The following is a 20963-nucleotide window of genomic DNA, read 5'->3' on the forward strand; positions in this document are numbered from 1 at the left end:
TTTTTTTTTTTTTTTTAAGAGACAGGCCTCACTCTGTGGCCCAGGCTGGAGTGCAGTGGCTATTCACAGGCACAATCCCACTACTGATCAGCAGGGACTGAGTTTTAATTTCTAATACAATAATTATCAGTACATATAATCCACACAAACAAAATATCTTGGAAATCCTCAATAATTTTCAAGAATATAGAGGTACTGAGACCCAAAGTTTGAGAACCCCTCGAGGAAATAATAGAGTTCCAGATCTAGATTTTTCAGGTACTTGGTGGTCTAAGCCCTCTCCTATGCCTCAATTTATCTCTAATACAATAATACTCATTGTTGTGGCGTGGGTGCCTCTTGGTTTCTTCCGTTTCCTAATGTTTAGATCTTGCTTTATGTGTGTATACAGGGATGGTCTTTGGAAGGATACACAATTAACTGGTACAGCGGTTGAAGGGAGTTCGGAAACTGGGAGAAAGTGGCACCATAAACCTTTCTGCTCTGTTTGATTTTAAAATACAGTACATCGTGGATGCAGTGCCTGAATTAATAATGAACAATTAGAAGTAAAATTACATTTGTAATCGTAGGAATGCATGAGAGACTCAAGTCTGCTCAAGTAAAGTGGTGTTAACCGGCAAAGACAAACAATAAGACAAAGAAAGTTATCCTTGTCTGCCCCTTCACCGGACTCACAAACACTTAGCTCAGGTTCCCTCTGGCTCCTCTCCCGCCCGCTGGGGTTAAGCCACTCTCATCCTCAGCCCCGCCCCTCGGCCCCACCCCCTCAACAACTGCAGCCACGCCCCTCACCGCCTCGCCCCGCCCCGCGGCGACGTCACCTCCGGCCAACCCGCTTCCCCAACTCCGTCTGGCTCCCGCCTTCGCCCGCTTCCGGTCGTCGTCGTCGCCGCTGCTGCCGCTGCTGCTGCTGCTGAGGCTGCTGGCGGAGGCCGGAGGATCGGGCGGCGGCGGCGGCGGCGGCTGAGAGGGCGGCGGCGGGAGCGGAGCGGGACGAGAGAACGAGAGGAAGCGAGCGAGGAGCGCGCAGAGCGCGCTTTTCCATCCGCCTGAGGAGCCGAAGCAGCCCCGGCCCCGCCGCCGCCGCCTGCCCGCCGGACAAAGCCGAGAGCCCGCGCCCACAGCCATGTCCTCGTCAGCCGGCAGCGGCCACCAGCCCAGCCAGAGCCGCGCCATCCCCACCCGCACCGTGGCCATCAGCGACGCCGCGCAGCTACCTCATGACTATTGCACCACGCCCGGGGGGACGCTCTTCTCCACCACACCGGGAGGTGAGCGCCGGCCAGCCGTCCGCCGCGCCCGGTGTCCCGCCGCGGTCCTCTAACTCCTCGGCGTCTCGGTGCCCGGCCGCTTCGCCCCCGCCCCCGCCCCCAGCTCCACCGAAGCCCCGGGGACGCTGCCTTTGGGCTCGCCCGAGCGTTCGGGATCCTTTACTTCGTGTTCTTTCTTGCCCGCAGCTCGAGTCCGCGTGCGCCCCACTCGGGAATGGGGCTGTCCTGTCGCGAAAAAGAGCTCTTGTTTCCGCTTCGTGGCAGGCTTACGCACTCGACCCAGTTTTCTCTCCCCTCTCTGCCTCCTTCCCGGGCGGATTTGGCTCCACTTGGCCTTGCATTACATTCTGCATTGCCTGTCTCTTGCAGATTGTGCAAATTAATGCGTGATTTTGAAGCTGGCTCCGGGCCTTTTTAAAAAAGAACTTTGGGAGAGGAATTCGGCCCTGGGATCCTGCGATGGCTTGTTTTACTGCTTTTAGAACACCGGGAGGAGGCTGGAATGCCTAGTGTGGAAGCCTCACCCAGCGTTATCCCGCTTTGACAGCATTGTTTACTTTGCTGGATGAGGCCCCACGGGTGAGGGGAGTCCCCAGGCCGGGAGGATAGAGTGATAAAATAAAGCTCAAGTAATAGCCAAGGGAAAGTAGGTGGGGGTGGTAGGGCCCTGGCAGCTGTCTTTCGGCGGCGACGCCTTTTAAATGGATTGAAGGACCTTTGTCAAGGACACCCCAGTTGGGTGGGGTGGTTGCTTGATGCTGTGAAAGGGGCTAGAGAGAGGCAGTCCAGAGAGAGGGTGGTTCCCTGGCATTGCTTTTCAAAGCATGACCAGGAACTGTTTACAAATAAGTAACACTGGGGTAGAGGTGAAGCTTGGTCACGGGAAGAGAGCTCAAAGGTTGTCTGTGCCCTAACTGGGCTGTCCTCCAGAGGGAGGAGCCTGGAAAGCGATTTTGAGGAGCCTTATTGAAGGGAACGGGGCCTCCTTTTTAACTTCAGAACTTTGTCTTCTTTTGGTGCTGGGGTGGCCTCTTGCTAGAGGGTGGGGACTTCGCAGCTCCTGCCGTCTAGAGGATTGCTAGCCTTGTTCCTGTGGGCAGGGCTCAGGAGCCGTACTGCAACCAATCCGGTGCAGTTAGACCTGGACCATCCTTAGATGAGTTGCACAATAGCAAGGCCTGTGGAGTAAGACCTTCTTGCCAACACCAAGGGATAAAAATCTAGGAGAGAGCTTTACAGAGAAATTCAGCCAGGCCGCTCTAGGTGGGGGGGCTGCCTTGGAAGGCTTTTTAAATGACCCAGGCAGAAGTTCATTAATATGTATGGAGAGCTGGGTTTAAGGAAATGTTAACTTTGCAGAATAGTCGAGTTCTTAGGTGGCTTAACTCATGGAAGAAATCTCCCCCCGATATGATCAGTTCAAGACCAAGTCCTGTGTTTGAGCATGGGACAGGGTCTCGCTCTGTCGCCCAGTCTGGAGTACAGTGGCAGGACCTCGGCTCACTGCGTTCTCCACTTCCTGGGCTCAAGCGATCCTCCCACCTCAGCCTCCTGAGTAGCTGGGACCACAGGCACGTGCCACCACGGCTGGCTAATTTTTTTGTATTTTTGGTAGAGCCTGGGTTTCTCCATGTTGCCCAGGCTGGTGTTGAACTCGTGGGCTCAAGTTATTCGCCCCCTCAGCCTCCCAGAGTGCTGGGATTACAGGCGTGAGCCACTGCACCCAGCCAAGATCTTGCTTTTTAATCCTGAAAAATTTTGGCAGACCAGAATCTGCTCCATATAAGAGTTGTCTTGAACTTGAACTGATTGCTTTTAAGAAATAGATACTGCCGGGCGCGGTGGCTCAAGCCTGTAATCCCAGCACTTTGGGAGCCTGAGACAGGCGGATCACGAGGTCAGGAGATCAAGACCATCCTGGCTAACACGGTGAAACCCCATCTCTACTAAAAAAATACAAAAAACTAGCCAGGTGAGGTGGCGGGCGCCTGTAGTTCCAGCTACTTGGGAGGCTGAGACAGGAGAATGGCGTGAACCCGGGAGGCGGAGCTTGCAGTGAGCCGAGATCCGGCCACTGCACTCCAGCCTGGGCGACAGAGCGAGACTCTGTCTCAAAGAAAGAAAGAAAGAAATAGATACTGTTTTCTGAGGTGATGGAAAGGGATTGATAACTTCTTCCAGAATTCTTTGTGGTATTGTTCAGTAAATGCCTGCGCTTCCAGCAGTTCAGAACACTTCATAGTAACAACTGCACTCAGCTATAGTTTATTTGGGAAAGGAACTAAACTTTCAGCTATATATTAATCCCCTGAGGGAAGAGCCACCTAGATGCGTTTTTGGCTTATGTCAAATAGTCAAGCTACCGTGCTTTTAAAAATAAGGGCATAGTCTTTAAGCGTTGCTTCAAAGATAGAAGCCTATCTCATAGCCTGGATTAATTCTTAAAGTGCTTGCAAAGATTCTGCCGGAAATACTGATTCGTTACCCCTCCTCCTAACACTCAATCACTGTTTTCTCAAATATCACTTAACTTCCCCCCAAATTGTTTCTACACACAGTTTTTTTGTTTTGGATTTAAATACTTGTCATCTTGGCTCTTCTTTAATGTTGAGCCTGTATTTATTGGGAGAGCCCATCGTAATCTTTGGATTTGTTTATTTGTTTGTTTGTTGTCTTTTGGAGATGGAGTCTCGCTCTGTCGTCCAGGCTGGAGTGCAGTGGTGTGATCTCGGCTCACTGCAAGTTCCGCCTCCCAGGTTCACATCATTCTCCTGCCTCAGCCTCCCAAGTAGTTGGGACTACAGGTGCCCACCACGCCCGGCTAATTTTTTATATTTTTAGTAGAGACGGAGTTTCACCGTGTTAGCCAGGATGGTCTCGATCTCCTGACCTCATGATCCGCCCGCCTCGTCCTCCCAAAGTGCTGGGATTGCAGGCCTGAGCCACCATGCCCAGCCGTAATCTTTGGATTTTTAACATGAGGGCTTATCTATTATCTTTATAAGGACATGGTACTGTTGCAGTTGGATTTAATCACTATTAAAGCAATGAATGCTGTTTAGGTGTTCTTTACTTACTGATTTAACTTCCCCCTCTGATGGTTTGTGTATCTCTAATGCTACATTCATCTTCCTGTCACCATGTAATTTTATTTCCCTCAACCAGGGTGCAATAGTTTGTTATCTGGCCACCCCCAGACGCCTGGATTAATGTGGTTAGGTATCATTAGTAAATTTTGCGCACCCAGGGCAGTGGTTTGCACAAAAGGGGACAACAGACAAAAGTAGGAAATACAGTCCTTGGTCTGAACAGGTTTAAATTCTTGATTTGGGGGTAGGGGCAGACAGAGAAGATTTTTAGTTCTGAAAGGGTAGAGTCAAGTGCTAACATATATTTCAGACTTGAAAACATTTAGAAAAATGAGTGGTAGGTTTGTATTGGAAATCTCTGTTTAGTGGTAAGGGAGGGGATTAACATTTCCTGCCTCAAACTTCTGGAAACCTTCTGGAGGGTCACGTACACGTCAGAGCATTCCAGCATAACAACAGTTGATGGATCGAATGCCCTAAATGATCAGACTGAGCAAGGACATTCACAGCCTAGCAAATTTAGAGTTTCTCCCTCCTTGAAGAGTCCTTTATTCATTGGGGATCAGAGGAGATACAGCTTACCCTTGAGGTTTCTCAAAATTGCCTTCCTGTGGTTTGGGAAATGAGAAGTGGGTGAAAACACACTTGCTGTAACCTCTTGGATTTCTCGTATTGCTAGAAGAGTACCCTTTCTCATTACAAAGGAAGAAGGGATTTTGTGTTGGGCGAATTTCAGGCCAAAAAAAAGGCTCTTGGATTTTATTTATTTATTTTTTCTATCCGCCTGTGGAGGAGTGGATGATATTTGGTTCTTCCATTGAGAAGCTACTTCTGCCCTCAAAAGAAGGTAAAGTTACTATAGTCGGCTCCACTTTTAATAACACTAGTGACCTGGAAGAAACCTAATGCTTTCATTTTATTATTAAGAGAAACTGGGACCCAGAGAAGTTAAGTAACTTGTTAGTATTAAACAGCTAATTATTGTCCGTGGGTCCCTCAAATTTAGTATCCTGATCACTATTCCATTTTTTTCCTCCACTGTTTTGAGATGCTTATCTTACTAGGAAAGGAAGTTTGCAGACATTTTTAAAGAGACTTTTCTACCTCCAGAATGCTAGCTAATGATTCTTTCTGCTACCTTATTTCCTTTCAAGGTGCTGAACTGCCCCCTTGTAGAAGAGTTGTTTTGCTCTGGGGAATGAGCAGAAACATAGACACGTCTTTTACCCTTTCTGTTTGCCTTTCTTTTCCAGCACAGCATTCTCATCAGCTATGGAAAAGTATGCTGTTACCATAACAGGGGCAACAGAGGGGAACTAACTGTGATGGTCTGAAATTTTATCTGAGCTGTAGCTCTTCCTTTCTGCCTCTTGGATAGTTGATGTGATTGGTTCACTGGGACAGAATTTCATAAAGGCTGTTGGATGGGTTTGGAAAAAAGGAGAAAGCAGGAAGAAGGGAAAATAATCCACTTGTTGTGAACTATCCCAAAATAAAGAGTATTGGGGGTGAAGAGAATTGCTTTTTTTTTTTTTTTTTTTTTTCTTTTTTCTTTCTCTGAGACAGTTTCACTCTTGTTGCCCAGGCTGGAGTGCAATGGCGCCATCTCGGCTCACCACAACCTCCACCTCCTGAGTTCAAGTGAGTCTCCTGCCTCAGCCTCCCGAGTAGCAGGGGTTACAGGCATGTGTCACCACGACCGGCTAATTTTGCATTTTTAGTAGAGACGGAATTTCTCCATGTTGGTCAGGCTAGTCTCGAACTCCGGACCTCAGGTGATCCGCCCACCTCGGCCTCCCAAAGTGCTGGGATTACAGGCATGAGCCACCGTGCCTGGCGGGAGCTGCTTTTTAATCTGGTTCCTTTCTTGGGAGGAGTAAGTAGAGTTCTGGGAAGGAAAGCCAGCTTCTGACCATGTCATAAAATTTCTAACTCGGTATCCTTGGGCTGAGTTTATTCTAGACCAGTAACTTCTGAACCCACAAATGGTGCTTATTGAACTCTCTAACTAAGTTATTAGCCAGAGGACTTCATTATTACATGTGAGAAGTGCATAAACAACATAGTTTAGGGTGTTCAAACCCTTTGCCTTGTGTTTGAGCAAGATGGCATTTACTTGTATCAGAGTAACACAAAGTATGTTGTCATTTTGTGGGAGATTCAACTTTAATCTCATATTCATCAGCTGCCAATATATATGTAGAAGAGAGTATACCTCAGTTTTTATGTTGGGTGCATTTTTGCTGGCAAGGGACTGAATTCTAAGCCTGAGGAAGGCAGTAGCCCTCATCCTCAAGGCAGTGTACTGTGTGGAGGGAGCGCCCTTGCCTGACCTAAGCGAGCTACCGTCTGACAAGGGAGGAGAGCACAGGTGGATAGTGCAGCATGCACGACAGAGCTGTGCACAGCACCCTACCGCTCTCCTGAGGCCTGCTGTGTGCAACAGGAAGAAGGAAAAGTCACTAGCCTGTAAACTGGCACTACTAAGGTTATTCAGCAGAAACCTTTTGAGGATAGGAGTCTTAAAGACAGTTTTATAAGAGGGATCTTGCGTGGTTTGGAGACTGTAGGCTTGATTGTGTGTGTGTGTGTGTGCGTGCGTGCGTGTGTGTGTGATGATTTGCAGATCAGATGGGGTAAAGTTAACATGGAGAAAGTTAGTTAATCTGGTTACAGAGGAAGAGAGCCTGAGCAGGAGGACAGTTTATTGGTGAATGGCAGAAAAACTTTCATCAAATTGGTGTTTATAAGTTTTTTTTTTTTTTTTGAGATGGAGTCTCGATCTGTTGTCCAGGCCGGAGTGCAGTGGCATGATCTCGGCTCACGGCAACCTCCACCTCCCAGGTTCAAGCAATTCTCCTGCCTCAGCCTCCCGAGTAACTGGGATTACAGGTGACTGCCACCACGCCTGGCTAATTTTTGTATTTCTTGTAAAGATGGGGTTTTACTGTGTTGGCCAGGCTGGTCTTGAACTTCGGACTTCGAGTGATCCACCTGTCTTGGCTTCTCAAAAGTGCTGGGATTACAGGCATGAGCCACCGTGCTTGGCCTTTTAAAAGATTTTTGACATTTATTTATTTATTTTTATTTTTTTGAGACAGAATCTCACTCTGTAGCCAAGGCTGGAGTGCAGTGGCATGATTTTGGCTGACTGCAATCTCCGCCTCCCAGGTTCAAGCAATTCTCATGCCTCAGCCTCCTGAGTAGCTGGGATTACAGACATGCACCACCACACCTGACTAATTTTTGTATTTTCAGTAGAGACAAGGTTTCACCATGTTGGCCAGGCTGGTCTCAAACTCCTGACCTCAGGTTATCCACGCACCTTGGCCTCCCAAAGTGTTGGGATTTCTGGTGTGAGCCACCGTGCCCAGCCTGTGGGCTCAAAAGATCTGAAATCCATGAAAGAAAACCCTGTGCGCTCTCTTTAACACCCAGTAGCTGTCCATGCAGTATGTAGCTGGTTCTCAGGCCACAGCTTAAAGCCGAAAGCTCAGAAATCTTTGAGTGTTTACATCTAAATAAATAATCGTTCAGCTCTCTAGGACAAATGCTTGACAAACAGAAACTGTTCATTTTATTGAGTAGTTATAAAAAGTAAAAACTTTAAAAAGGATAAACAAGGATAAACTGGAAAATACAATTCAGTGCTTGTGTATTCCTTGGGATTTTCTGTATACAAGATCATGTTATCTGTGACTAGAGATTGTTTTATATTTTCCTTATCAATCTGGATGCTTTTGATTTATATTTCTTGCCTAATTGCCTTAGCTAGAACCTTAAGTATTGAATAGATGTGGTGAGTCATCAAGAATGGACATCCTTGCCTTGTTGCTGTTCCCTAAGAGGGGGAAAAACATTCAGTCTTTCACCATTTCACTATTAAGATGTTAGCTGTGTTTCCATAGATGTCGTTTATCAGGTTGAGAAAGTTTCCTTCTACTCCTAGTTTGTTTTTATCATGAAATGTTGTTGGATTTTGTCAAGTGCCTTTTTTCCCTCTATTGAGATGGTCATGTGACTTTCGATTTTCATTCTATTGACATGATAGATTAATTGATTTTGAGATGTCGAATCAGTCTTGGATTCCTTGGATAAATCTCAGTTGGTCATGGTGAGATTTATGGTCCTTTTCACATATTGCTGAATTTGGAGCTGGGCACAGTGGCTCACACCTGTAATCCCAGCACTTTGGGAGGCTGAGGTGGACAGATCACCTGAGGTCAGGAGTTCGAGACCAGCCTGACTAACATGGTGAAACCCCGTCTCTACTAAAATACACAAAATTAGCCGGGCATGGTGGCGCATTCCTGTAGTCCCAGCTACCTGGGAGGCTGAGGCGGGAGAATCACTTAAACCTGTGAGGCAGGGGTTGCAGTGAGCCGAGATCATGCCACTGCATTTCAGCCTGGGTGACAGAGCGAGACTCCATGTTACAAAAAAAAAAAAAAATCAGAATTTGGGTTGTTAATATTTTGTTAAATTTTGCATGAGGGATATTAGTTTGTATTTTTCTTGTGATATTTTGGTTTGGGTAATACCAAATTCAATTTTAATTTTTTAAGAAATGGTCTGTTGTTTATAGCAGAAGTGCTATTTACTGGTGAAGATAGACCGTTGCAGCTTAGGTTCTAAGAAGCACTTACCAGAAAGCATGAAAGGCTTGCAATTCTTCATTTTAAGATGTCATGATTAATCATTAGTGCCTCAGAGAGGAGCTTGTCTCATTATATCAAAGACTGTTTATGTTTGTGTTAGGTGTTGGGCTGCTTTTAAGTTGAAATAGAACTATTCTCTGGTCTGATAAGTTCCTAGAACTTTTATGAATTGGCAGCAGATAAAAATAGTAACGTAGACCAGGATATCCAATAGGATTATTTCAAGTTCCTTACTATAAGTAAAAATGGAAGATGTTGATAGATATCCATTATTTTATTTATTTGTTTGTTTGTTTTTGAGACAGAGCCTCACTCTGTCACCCAGGCTAGAGTGCAGTGGCATGATCTCAGCTCACTGCAACCTCCACCTCCAGGGTTCAAGGGATTCTCCTGCCTTAGCCTCTTGAGTAGCTGGGACTACAGGCGTGCACCACCACGCCTGACTAGTTTTTTGTATTTTTAGTGGATACGGGGTTTCATCATGTTGTCCAGGCTGGTCTTGAACTCCTGACTTAAGGTGATCCACCTATTTCGGCCTCCCAAAGTGCTGGAATTACAGGCATGAGCCACCGGTCCTGACCTAAATATCCATTGTTTTTAAATAAGAGGTACCCAAGAGGATTGAAAATGAATTTGGGAGGTAAGCAAATAGTTGGAATGAAAGCCAGGTTTGAATCTGAATGTTTTCCACATACCATTAGCAGTGATCTTTCCTTATTTTTTTTATTTTTTATTTTTTATTTTTTTTAGATAGTCTCTCCATCACCCAGGCCTGGAGTGCAGTGGCACCATCTCAGCTCACTGCAGCCTCCACCTCCCGGGTTCAAGCAGTTCTCCTGCCTCAGCCTCCCGGGTAGCTGGGATTACAGGCATCAACCACCATGCCTGACTGATTTTTGTGTTTTTAGTAGAGATGGGGTTTTACCATGTTGGCCAGGCTGGTCTTGAACTCCTGACCTCAAGTGATCCTCTCGCGTCGGCCTCCCAGAGTGCTGGGATTGAACCACCATGCCCAGCCCTGTTTCTTTTGTTAAGATAAAAATTGTCTCTGTTGGTTTATTAGCATTTCAGCGATTTGATGGTTGTGCACACTGAATGTGGTTTGGCCACCACCCGTCTCCCTGGAGAATACAGAGTTAGGCAGCTTTTAATTTCCTCTGGGTTATTTGCCATAGAGCTTTTCAGGAGTCTGTCTCTTCATCCAGAGTCTCCATGAAGAACAGATGGTTAAAACTGAAGTTCATTCATGAATGTTCTATAACTCAGTCAATAAGACATGGACCTTGTTTCCACCTAAGTTGAAAGAATAAAAAGCAGAGAAAACGCTTTGTTAAGTCCTTTCTGTGTTTTCCTTTCTTATTTTCCCTTCTTATGGGGGTGGGAGAGAGAGAGACAGGCTTAGACTTCTTTTCTGAGTGCATTAGAAGCACTTGCTGCTTGTTCGTCTTGTATCTGTTTCTGATCTTTTGGTGGGCCCTTAACATGAGGCAGAGCTGGAGAATTGTCAAGAATTCCTGGTAGAAAATTGAAGTTACATGCCAAATGCTTTGTCTGGGCTTGAAGGATACCTTCCTCTTCATGGTCCCTGCTGCCCTAGCAGTGTTGGTCTGTATGTATATATTTATAAGATATTTTGTAAGCATCTTTTTTCTTAGTTCCTTATAATGATTTTTTAATATACTATCTCTTGATTTTTTTAAACATACATAACAAAAATTTCCATTTTAGTCATTTTTAATTGCGCAGCTCAGTGGGATTAAATATATTCACCGTATTTTGCAACCATCACCACCATCCATCTTCAGAACTTTTTTCATCTTCCTAAACTGAAACCTCATACCGATTAAACAATAACTTCCCATTAAGCACTACCACCGCAGCCCCCAGCAACTAATCATCCTACTTTGTGTCTTCATGAATTTGACTACTCTAGGAACCTCAGTTAAGTGGAACCGTGTGGTAATTGTCCTTTTGTAAATGAACATTCATCAGTGTTCATGCTTTTTTTCCTCGCCATTTTGCTTTTTTTTTTTACATTTTTTTTATACCTATGAAAGCAACAAAGTTTTAAAAGTCATACAGTCTTATTGACCATACAACAAAAACCCGCATTCCAACATCCCATTCCTTTATCTCCATTTCCACTCCCAGAGAAACCATTTTAAATTCATTTAGCTAATGTGCACTGCAGCCTTGACCTGGGCTCAGCCTCCTGGGATCACAGGAGTGCCACCAAGCACAGCTAATTTTTGAAATTTTTGTAGAAATGATTTGTCACCATGTTTCCAAGCTGGTCTTGAACTTCTGGGCTCAGGTGATCCTCTCACCTCAGCCTCCCAAAGTCCTGCCATTTAGGTGCGAGCCCCCACACCCAGCCTGTTTCTTAGTTCGGGATATTAACAATTCGTTTTCTGCTATGGCAGATGAGGATTTAGTTGCTATATACACCCTTCTCGCAATGTATATACTTCTGTCCCCTATCCTCTTAATTTACCTTTCTTACCCTTTTTGGTTAAACTAATATGTATGTAATATTTACTAAATTTAGGTAAATATTGAATGCAGATTGGCTGACATTGTTGGTTTCCTGCTCAATAGCCATTCCCTCTTCTTGCTTGCTGCTGGATTCCTTCATTTTTTAAAATGGCAAGGTACTAAGCCCCGGGATATGCACCGTGACAGCTCTAAGCCAGTCATAGTCTCCCCAGTGTTTGCTCTGGTGGGCATCTGAACCAGTTCTGGCCAAATGAGATATAAAGGAAGTCTGCTGGTGGCTTCTGAAATTTTCCCCTTTGACAGAGAAAGTCCCAGGAGGAAAGCCCTGTTTGACTTCATGTTCTCCTTTCCTGCTTGGAACTCTATTTTATGAGGATGTAAGTCTATCTCAGCCTTTTTGGAGGGCTTGTGGGCAAGTTACTTAATGTTTCGTTTTCCAGGCCGTCTATTTGCATGAGTAAATGCTTAATTTAATTCTGGAAGCAGACTTAGTTAAACAGAATTTTATGATGTGGGGGGTCGTCTCTGTAAAAATATAGTTAACAACTACCCTGTAAGTTAACCATGTTGCCGGGCACAGTGGCTCAAGTCTGTAATCCCAGCACTTTGGGAGGCCAAGACTGGCGGATCACGAGGTCAGGAGATGGAGACCATCCTGGCTAACACGGTGAAACCCCATCTCTACTAAAAAAAAAAAAAAAAAAAGAAAACTAGCCGGGCGGGGTGGCGGGCGCCTGTAGTCCTAGTCCCAGCTACTTGGGAGGCTGAGGCAGGAGAATGGCTTAAACCCAGGAGGTGGAGTTTGCAGTGAACTAACATCAGGCCACTGCACTCCAGCCTGGGCGACAGCGAGACTCCGTCTCAAAAAAAAAAAAAAAAGTTAACCATGTTATAATGAATTTTCTCTGTGTGATTTTATTTCAGCTTACATAGTTTCTTAAGTATATAGCTTAATGCATGGATTATTTATCATTTAAAGTACTTGATATTGAAAGAGGCCCTTACGCTTGAATGACCTTGTTTCTATACTAGCCATCTTGGCAAGCATAACTTTGGGCTGTATTCATTGACCTTCTTGCTTTCTGCAGTTTGAGAATCACTGGTGTTTAGATTCAAAGGTAGATAGGGTTTTCCCCCCTCTCTATCAAAGGGACTCAGTTTTACTCTCATATTACCCTAGTAATGTTAGTATCTAGAAAGTCCTGGATGAAAGTATTAGATTTATCCTAATATCTGGTCACTAAGGGATGAAAAATTTATAAATAGCTAATGTTAACCTAGATCTAAAGCTTCCTATTCTGAAATCCAAACAGGAAGACAAAGAAAAATATGTACATTTTTGAAACAAAACAGAAAAATGAAACTTAAACAGTGTAAAAGAGCATAAAATGCCAGTAGACTGCCACTTTCAACAGTTTCTGTTTATAGTACTTTTGCTGGCTACCATTGTTGCTGTAAATAATATATGTATACTATGATTTCTTGATTTTTTAACATTAGACAATACTGTTAACTCCCCGTTATGAAAGATGAGGAATCTAAGATACTTTTATTACTTTCTGTCTCGTTTCTCATCCCTTCTCCATTTACTAATTTCTGTAAATTGTATTATCATTTTTGGCTCTTCTAGTAGTTATCTTTAAAACTCTGAATAATATGTGTCTCAACCTGTCAACTTTAGCTCTCCACTATCTAAAAGTACACCATTCACCTGTCTTCCTGCCTTTACTTTGCTGATATGTAACCTCATTATTTTTATAATATCAGGGTTTGTTTGCAGGCATGGTGGCTTACACCTATAATCCCAACACTGTGGGGCCAAGGCAGGAGAATTGCTTGAGCCCAAGAGTTTGAGACCAGTCAGAGCAACACAGTGAGACCCTATGTCCACAAAATATAAAATTAGTTGGACTATAGTTCCAGTTACTTGGGAGGCTAAGGTGGGAGGATCACCTGAGCCCAAGAGGTCAAGGTTGCAGTAAGCTGTGATCGTGCCACTGCACTCAAGCCTGGGTGATAGAGCAAGACCCTGACTCTCAAGAAAAAAAAAAAAAAATTAGAGTTTGTAACATTTACATACTCTTCCTTAACTGTAATTCTTCTATGCTTTTACTATAGTTTGACTGTAAACGTTGAAAATCAAACAGCATATACAATATTGTGATTTTTTTTTTCACAACTTTCCAATATAAGACTAAGGAGCATGATTATTTTCATAGAAAAGGAATGGAAAATTGTTTTTCAGTTTTTGTAACACTCCATCAATTGATCACAATCATGCCCCATTTTAATATTGTGTTATATGAGCTATGGATTTCTTGTGTAGTCTGTTTTCCTTCTTCAGTAGCTTAAGGTTAGCTTGTTTCTAGTTACTTACGGCTGCACTGGTTGACATTAAATTGAGCTGACATAGTGTTGGAGGGAGTTTGGGTGAAATGTGAATTGCTAGGAATTCCTTGCTTCAGAAAATGTACATCTGTGCATGCATATGTATAAGAGACCTTAAATATTTTAGATTTTTTAATAGATTGTCTTGGAATTTATGTAAGTTTGTAGTAAACATAATATTCAATAAAGGAAATAAAGGGTTTTTTCCTGCCATTTTATCCATGATTGAATCTTAATTTTTTTCTTTGAATAATTTTGGTTTTTTAAAAGGTCAGTTTCTTTTGAATTACACTCTAAAATCATTAGTGATTAACAAGCTGATTCCCTATTTTTGCTTTATACCCACTACAATTAAATTTTTTTTAGCTTGCAGAGAGTACTAAAATTCAAAAACTTATAAATACTATACTTTCATAGTCATATTTTCCCTGACTATATTTGAGAACATTTACAGCATTAAGACGCTACTTCTTCAGTGTGTCTTGTTGTCTGAATTATTTGCTGTGTTGGCATTCAAAATCAAACATATCTTAGGAATGCATTAAAAAACTATTAGAAATCATAGGTGAGTTTGCCAAGGTTGCAAGATAAAAGAGCCATATAGAAAAACCAGTTCTGGGCCCGGCACAGTGGCTCACGCCTGTAATCCTAGCACTTTGGGAGGCCGAGGCGGGCAGATCACTTGAGGTCAGGAGTTTGAGACCAGCCTGGCCAACATGGTGAAACCCCATCTCTACTAAAAATTCAAAAATTAGCTGGGCGTGGTAGCACATGCCTGTAATCCCAACTACTCGGGAGGCTGAGGCAGAAGAATCACTTGAACCCAGAAGATGGAGGTTGCAGTGAACTAAGATCACGCCCTGCACTCCAGCCTGGGTGACAGAGGGAGACTCTGTCTCAAAAAACAAAAAACTGGCCAGGCTTGCGCCTGTTATCCCATCATTTTGGAAGGCTGAGGTGGGCGGATGGCTTGAGCCCAGGATTTCGAGACCAGCCTGGGCAACATGGTGAAACCCTGTCTCTACAAAAAAATACAAAAAAAATTTTCTTTTTTTTTTTGGGTGATGTGTGCCTGTAGTCCCAACTGCTAGGGAGGCTGAGGCAGGAGGACCACTTGGGCCCAGGAGGTATAGGTTGCAGTGAGCCAAGATTGCATTTCTGCCCTCTAGCCTGGACGACAGAGCAAGACCCTCTCTTGAAAGAAAGAACGAGAGAAAGAGAAAGAAAGAAAGAGAAAGAGAAAGGAAAGGAAGAAAAGAAAAAGCAATCCCACTTACAATAGCATGAAAACAATCTGATAGGAATAAATTTAGTCACAAAGCATAAAACTTTTACTCTGGAAACTACAAAACATTGTTGAAAGAAATTAAAGAAGACCCAGATAAGTAGAAAGACATTTGGTGGTCATGGATCAGAAGACTTAATATTGTTAAGATGGTAGTACTCCACAAATTGACTTTCACATTCAGCACCGTCCCTATCATAATCTCAGCTGGCTTCTTTGACAAATTGACAAAATTCATATGGAACTTTAAGGGACCTAAAATAACCAGAATAATCTTGAAAAAGAAAAACTAAGTTGGGAGACTTACACTTCGTGGTTTCAAAACTTATTACACATCAAGACAGTGCGGTACTAGCGTATGGATAGACATATAGATCGATGGAATAAAATTGAGAGTCCAGAAATAAACCCTCACAGTAATGGCCCATTGATCTTCAACAAGGGTGCCAAGACAATTCCATGGAAAAAGAATAGTTTTTAACAGATAGTGCTGATACAACTGGATATGCACACAGAAAAACTGAAGGTGGACCAGATGGCTCAAAGACCTAAATGTCAGAGCAAAAGCTATTAATGTACAACCTTTAGAAGAAGACAGAGGCAAATCTGTATGACCTTGGATTAGGCCGTGGCCTAAGATACAACTCCAAAAGCACAAACAAAAGAAAAAAAAAAAATTCCGTTGGATATCATGAAAATTAAGAACTTTTGTGCATAAAAGAACGTCTTGAAGCAAATGAAAAGATAACCCACAGAATAGGAGAAAATATTTGCAGTCATATAAGAGATTTATATCCAAAATAAATAACTTATCATAATTTAGTAATAAAGGTTCTGAATAGACAGTTTCTTCAAAAGAAGATATACGGTGGAATGGCCTGTAAGTACATGAAAACAGCATGTTCAACATCATTAGCCATCAGGGAAACACAAATTAAGATCAAACCACAGTGAGAAACCACTTCATATCTGCTATATGTTGGCTACAATATATAAAAATTAGAACTCTCACACACTGCTGATGGGAATGTAAAATGGTACAACCACTTTGAAAAACAGGCAGTTCTGGCTGGGCACAGTGGCTCATGCCTGTAATCCCAACAGTTTGGGAGGCCGAGCCGGGCAGATCACGAGGTCAAGAGATCGAGACCATCCTAGCCAACATGGTGAAACCCTGTCTCTACTAAAATACAAAAATTAGCCGGTCGTAGCAGCATGCGCCTGTAATCCCAGGTACTTGGGAGGCTGAGGCAGGAGAATCGCTTAAACCCAGGAGCCCAGGAGGCAGAGGTTGCTGTGAGCCGAGATCGCACAGTTGCACTCCAGCCTGGTGACAGAGCGAGACTGTCCCCCCAAAAAAACTGAAAGAAAAAAATGGCAATTCTTCAAATGGTTAAAGGTAGAGTTACCATATGACCCAGTAGTTCTACCTTTTGTTTGTTTGTTTGTTTGAGACAGGGTCTCACTCTGTTAGCTAGGCTGAGCGCAGTGGTGCAATCATGGCTCACTGTAGCCTCCATCTCCTGGGCTGAAGTCATCCTCCCACCTCAGCCTCCCCAGCAGCTGGACTACAGGCATGCATCACCACGCCTGGCTAATTTTTGTATGTTTTTAAGAGACAGGATTTTGCCATGTTGCCCAGGCTGGTCTTGAACTCCTGAGCTCAAGTGATCCACATACCTTGGCCTCCCAAAGTGCTGAGATTACAGGTGTGAGCCATCATGCCTGGCTAATTCCACTTTTTTAGTTTAGTATATACCCAAGAGAAAGGAAATGTGTTCACACAAAAACTTGTACGTGAATGTTATAATAGACAAAAAGTGGGAACAACCCATTTATCAGTTGATGGACTGTTGTTTTTATCGACTTACCAGTCCATCAACTGATAAATTGATAAAGTGTGATATATACATACAATGAAATATTTGGTAATGAAAAAGAAATGAAGTACTGATAAATGCTACAACATAAACGAACTTTGAAGACATTATGAAAGTGAAAGAAGCAGTCACAAAAGACCATATATTGTATGATTCCATTTATATGAAATGATCAGAATAGGTAAAAAAAAAAAAAAATAGAGAGACAGAAAATAGATTAGTGGTTGCCTAGGGCCAGAGGGTGTGGGGAGATTAGGTGGCATCTAAGGGGTTGAGGGGAGGTTATGGGGTAATGAAAAGGTTCTAAAATTGATTATGGTGATGATTGTACAGTTCTGCATATGAACTAAAACTATTGAGTTATGCACTATAAGTGGATGAATTGTAAGTGAATGCTATTTCAATAAACTTGTAAAATACCATATCTTATCGGCTCTTTAAGATCATAGAGGTTCTTCAGAGTTTCTCTTATATCTCACACATTTAGGCAGAATCTCTACTACCTATATCCTAGTTGGTTTAATTGCAATTCTTTAATGTATATGTTATTGCTGATACGTAATTTAGAAAGCTTGCTTCTGTGCTGTGCTTTTTCACCACCTCATCTCCACAATTTCCAGGCCTGATGTACTACAGAAGTAAGAATAATCTTGTTCCAATTTGCAGGTTGACTCATCTGACAGTGAAACCTTACCCTTCTGAAATCTAACCATGAACAAAAATGTGGTAACTCAAACAGATAGGCAAAGTCCATCGATAAAGCTCCTTCCCTTTGTTCATTGGAAGGCCATCAGACCCCCTTTCAGCCTATTTGCCCTTATTTTACATAGCATGCTAATAAGCAAGTTGCTGATTTCCAAACACAGCAGACTAGAAACACCAAGTTAGAAAGGGTGTTAAAGGTGTGCTATACAGATTGAATTGTGTCTCCCCCAGATTCTTATGTTGAAACCTTAATTCCCAACATGATGGTATTAGGAGGTGGTGCCTTTGGGAGTTAATTAGGTTGAGTTGAGGTCATAAAGGTGGGACCCTCATGATGGGATTAGTGCCCTTATAAGATGGAACACCACAGAGCTGTGGCCGCCTCACCCCATGTAAGGGACACAATGAGAAGGCAGCTACCTACAAGCCAGGAAAAGAGCCCTCACCAGAAACCATCCATGCTGGCACCTTAGTGTTGGACTTCTAGCCTCCAGAACTATTAGACAATTTCTGTTGTTTAAGTTGTGCAGTCTGTGGTATTTTGTTATGGCAGCCTGAGCTGACTGAGCCATAGTAGCCTGGAAAAAAGGCAGCTCTTAGTCTGACAAGAGACAAGGACACTGGGGGGGAAGGGTGCACCAGCACAGCCTTGACCACCTGAACTCTGTATAGTGATTTTCAGCTCTACAGAGCATTAGCTTGATAGGGCTTGAGACTTCTTAGGTCATAATATAGTATAATAAACAATTTTCATAATAATGACTGTGATTCATTAAGAGGGTTGAATCATTTTCTGTTGAAGGCCATAAAGGGATTTAAAATCTGTATTAGAAGTATTTCCATTCAAGATAATTGAAGTTGTTCACTCTTTGAAAGTTGAACTAAGTTTTGTGCTACCCAGAATACCTCGTTCCTCATAATATCTAGATGCCTTGTTGAGTGCTACTCTAGTTTTTGTTTTTCAAAGCAAAGAGGATGAAGGTAAGTTTCTACTTTCCTCATCCTAAAATTATATTTGATCTAAATTTTGAGGCAGGATCTTGCTCTGTTGCCCAGGGTGGAGTGCAGAGGTGCAGTCGTAGCTCACTGTAGCCTCGAACTCCTGGACGCAGGCTATTCTGGCTCAGCCGCCATGTAGTAGGGACTTCAGACCAACAACACCTCACTTGGCTCTTTTTTAAATAATTTTTTTGGAGACAGGATCTCCCTATGTTGCCCAGACTGGACTCAGACTCCTGGGCTCAAGCAGTCCTCCTGCCTTGGACTCCCAAAGTGTTGGGATTACAGGCATGAGCCACCATGCCCAGGCTCTCTTGTCTTTTTGATAATAGCCATCCTAAGAGATGTGAAGTGATACCTCATCATGGTTTTGATTTGTATTACCTTGATGATTAGTAATGTCGAGCACCTTTTAATGTACCTATTGACCATTTGTAAGCAGCATAATTGTTTATCAGTTAAAGTGTATTCTTCAGAACTGTTGTTTTTAAAACATTCAGGTAGTACTTACTGGTAAGCAGATTGTTTTGTAGAATAGAGAGGGACTGCCAGTTTCAGCTTTGATAATAGCTGTGAGAAGAATGTCAGTCTCAGTCCTTCTTTGGAAAGCCTTTAAAAGGGACTGTTTATTTTTTCTCATACTTGTTTATTCTTTCATTTAAAACTTTTTTTTTCCTAGTATCATAAATTTAAAACTTTTTTTTCTTAAAGATGTTAATATTAGGGCCTAGGTCACGTATAAATAAGACATAGCCCTGACATAAGAAACTCAAAGTCTATAAAGAGAGACAGATGTATAAACAGGAGTCCTGTAATACGTGATGTGTGTAAGATGGAGAGGAAGAACCTTTTAAAAAAGTGAGGGGTGGGGATGGCTTCATAAAGGAAGTGATGGTTGGAGCTGAGTCTTGGAGGATCAGCAGGAGTGTCCCTGGCAGAAGAGAAAGAGGGCATTCCAGATGGCAGAGGAGCCTGTTTACAGGCAGGGAGGTTAGAGATTATGCTTTTGACTTCAATTGTAAAATCCTTAAAAGTTAGGATTACATGGGATTTAAATTAAATTGCTGGATAGTATATGGTGATAACCCCTTAAATTGTTTCAAACTCTTTTTAACCCTGTTTTACAGGAACTCGAATCATTTATGACAGAAAGTTTCTGTTGGATCGTCGCAATTCTCCCATGGCTCAGACCCCACCCTGCCATCTGCCCAATATCCCAGGAGTCACTAGCCCTGGCACCTTAATTGAAGACTCCAAAGTAGAAGTAAACAATTTGAACAACTTGAACAATCACGACAGGAAACATGCAGTTGGTAAGAGAATGGTGGTGTTGGGGACCTAGAGCGTGGCTCTTAGAATTTGAATGTCTGGTTGCTATAGGTTGAGAAGCTATTGATTCTTCAGTTTTTATTTTTTGTTTTTTTGTTTTTTTTGTTTTGAGACACAGTCTCATTCTGTCACTCAGGCTGGAGTGCAATGGCACGATCTCAGCACACTGCAACCTCCGCCTCCTAGGTTCAAGTGATTCTCCTGCCTCAGCCTCCCGCGTAGCTGGGATTACAGGCGCCTGCTACCACGCCTGGCTAATTTTTGTATTTTTTAGTAGAGACGGGGTTTCGCCATGTTGCTCAGGCTGTTCTTGAACTCCTGACCTCAGGTGATCTGCCCGCCTCAGCCTCCCAAAGTGCTGGGATTACAGGTGTGAGCCACCACGCCTGGCCAGTTCTTCAGTTATAGCTAATGTTCAGTTATATGTCTGTAAAGTTTCCCTCCTCCCCCAAAGGTTTCTTGAAATGCTCTGAAAACCCTGAGTTCTAAATCATAAATCTGATGTAGTTGGTGGGAGAAAAGAATCCAGAATCAGTATGATAAACTCCAAAAGTGACTTCTCGAACCATGCCTTAAGGACTACCTGGCCTAGGCTTCATTGGACTAAGAATAACACAGAAAACAAAACAATTTCAGGCCGGGCACAGTGGCTCATGCCTGTAATCCCAGCACTCTGAGAGGCCAAGGTGGGCAGATCACGAGGTCAGGAGATCGAGACCATCCTGGCTAACACAGTGAAGCCCCATCTCTACTAAAAAATACAAAAAATTAGCTGGGCATGGTGGCGGGCACCTGTATTCCCAGCTACTCGGGACGCTGAGGCAGGAGAATGGCGTGAACCCGGGAGGCGGAGCTTGCAG

At 43.2% G+C, this 20963-nt stretch overlaps 1 protein-coding gene across 1 annotated transcript in view; it reads left to right on the forward strand.

Annotated features, from left to right (window-relative positions):
- Nucleotides 1–871: 871 nt before the first annotated feature.
- The window catches only part of LOC105466073 (eukaryotic translation initiation factor 4E binding protein 2), a 28009-nt gene continuing 7917 nt past the window's right edge, over nucleotides 872–20963 (forward strand). The window contains exons 1-2 of the mRNA XM_011714961.3: nucleotides 872–1274; nucleotides 19902–20087. Coding sequence (XP_011713263.1) covers nucleotides 1130–1274; nucleotides 19902–20087 — 331 coding nt within the window. The 5' untranslated portion in view covers nucleotides 872–1129. The remainder of the gene's footprint in view (nucleotides 1275–19901; nucleotides 20088–20963) is intronic.

Source organism: Macaca nemestrina, chromosome 9, assembly GCF_043159975.1.
Source record: "Macaca nemestrina isolate mMacNem1 chromosome 9, mMacNem.hap1, whole genome shotgun sequence".
NCBI classification, from domain to species: Eukaryota; Metazoa; Chordata; class Mammalia; order Primates; family Cercopithecidae; genus Macaca; species Macaca nemestrina.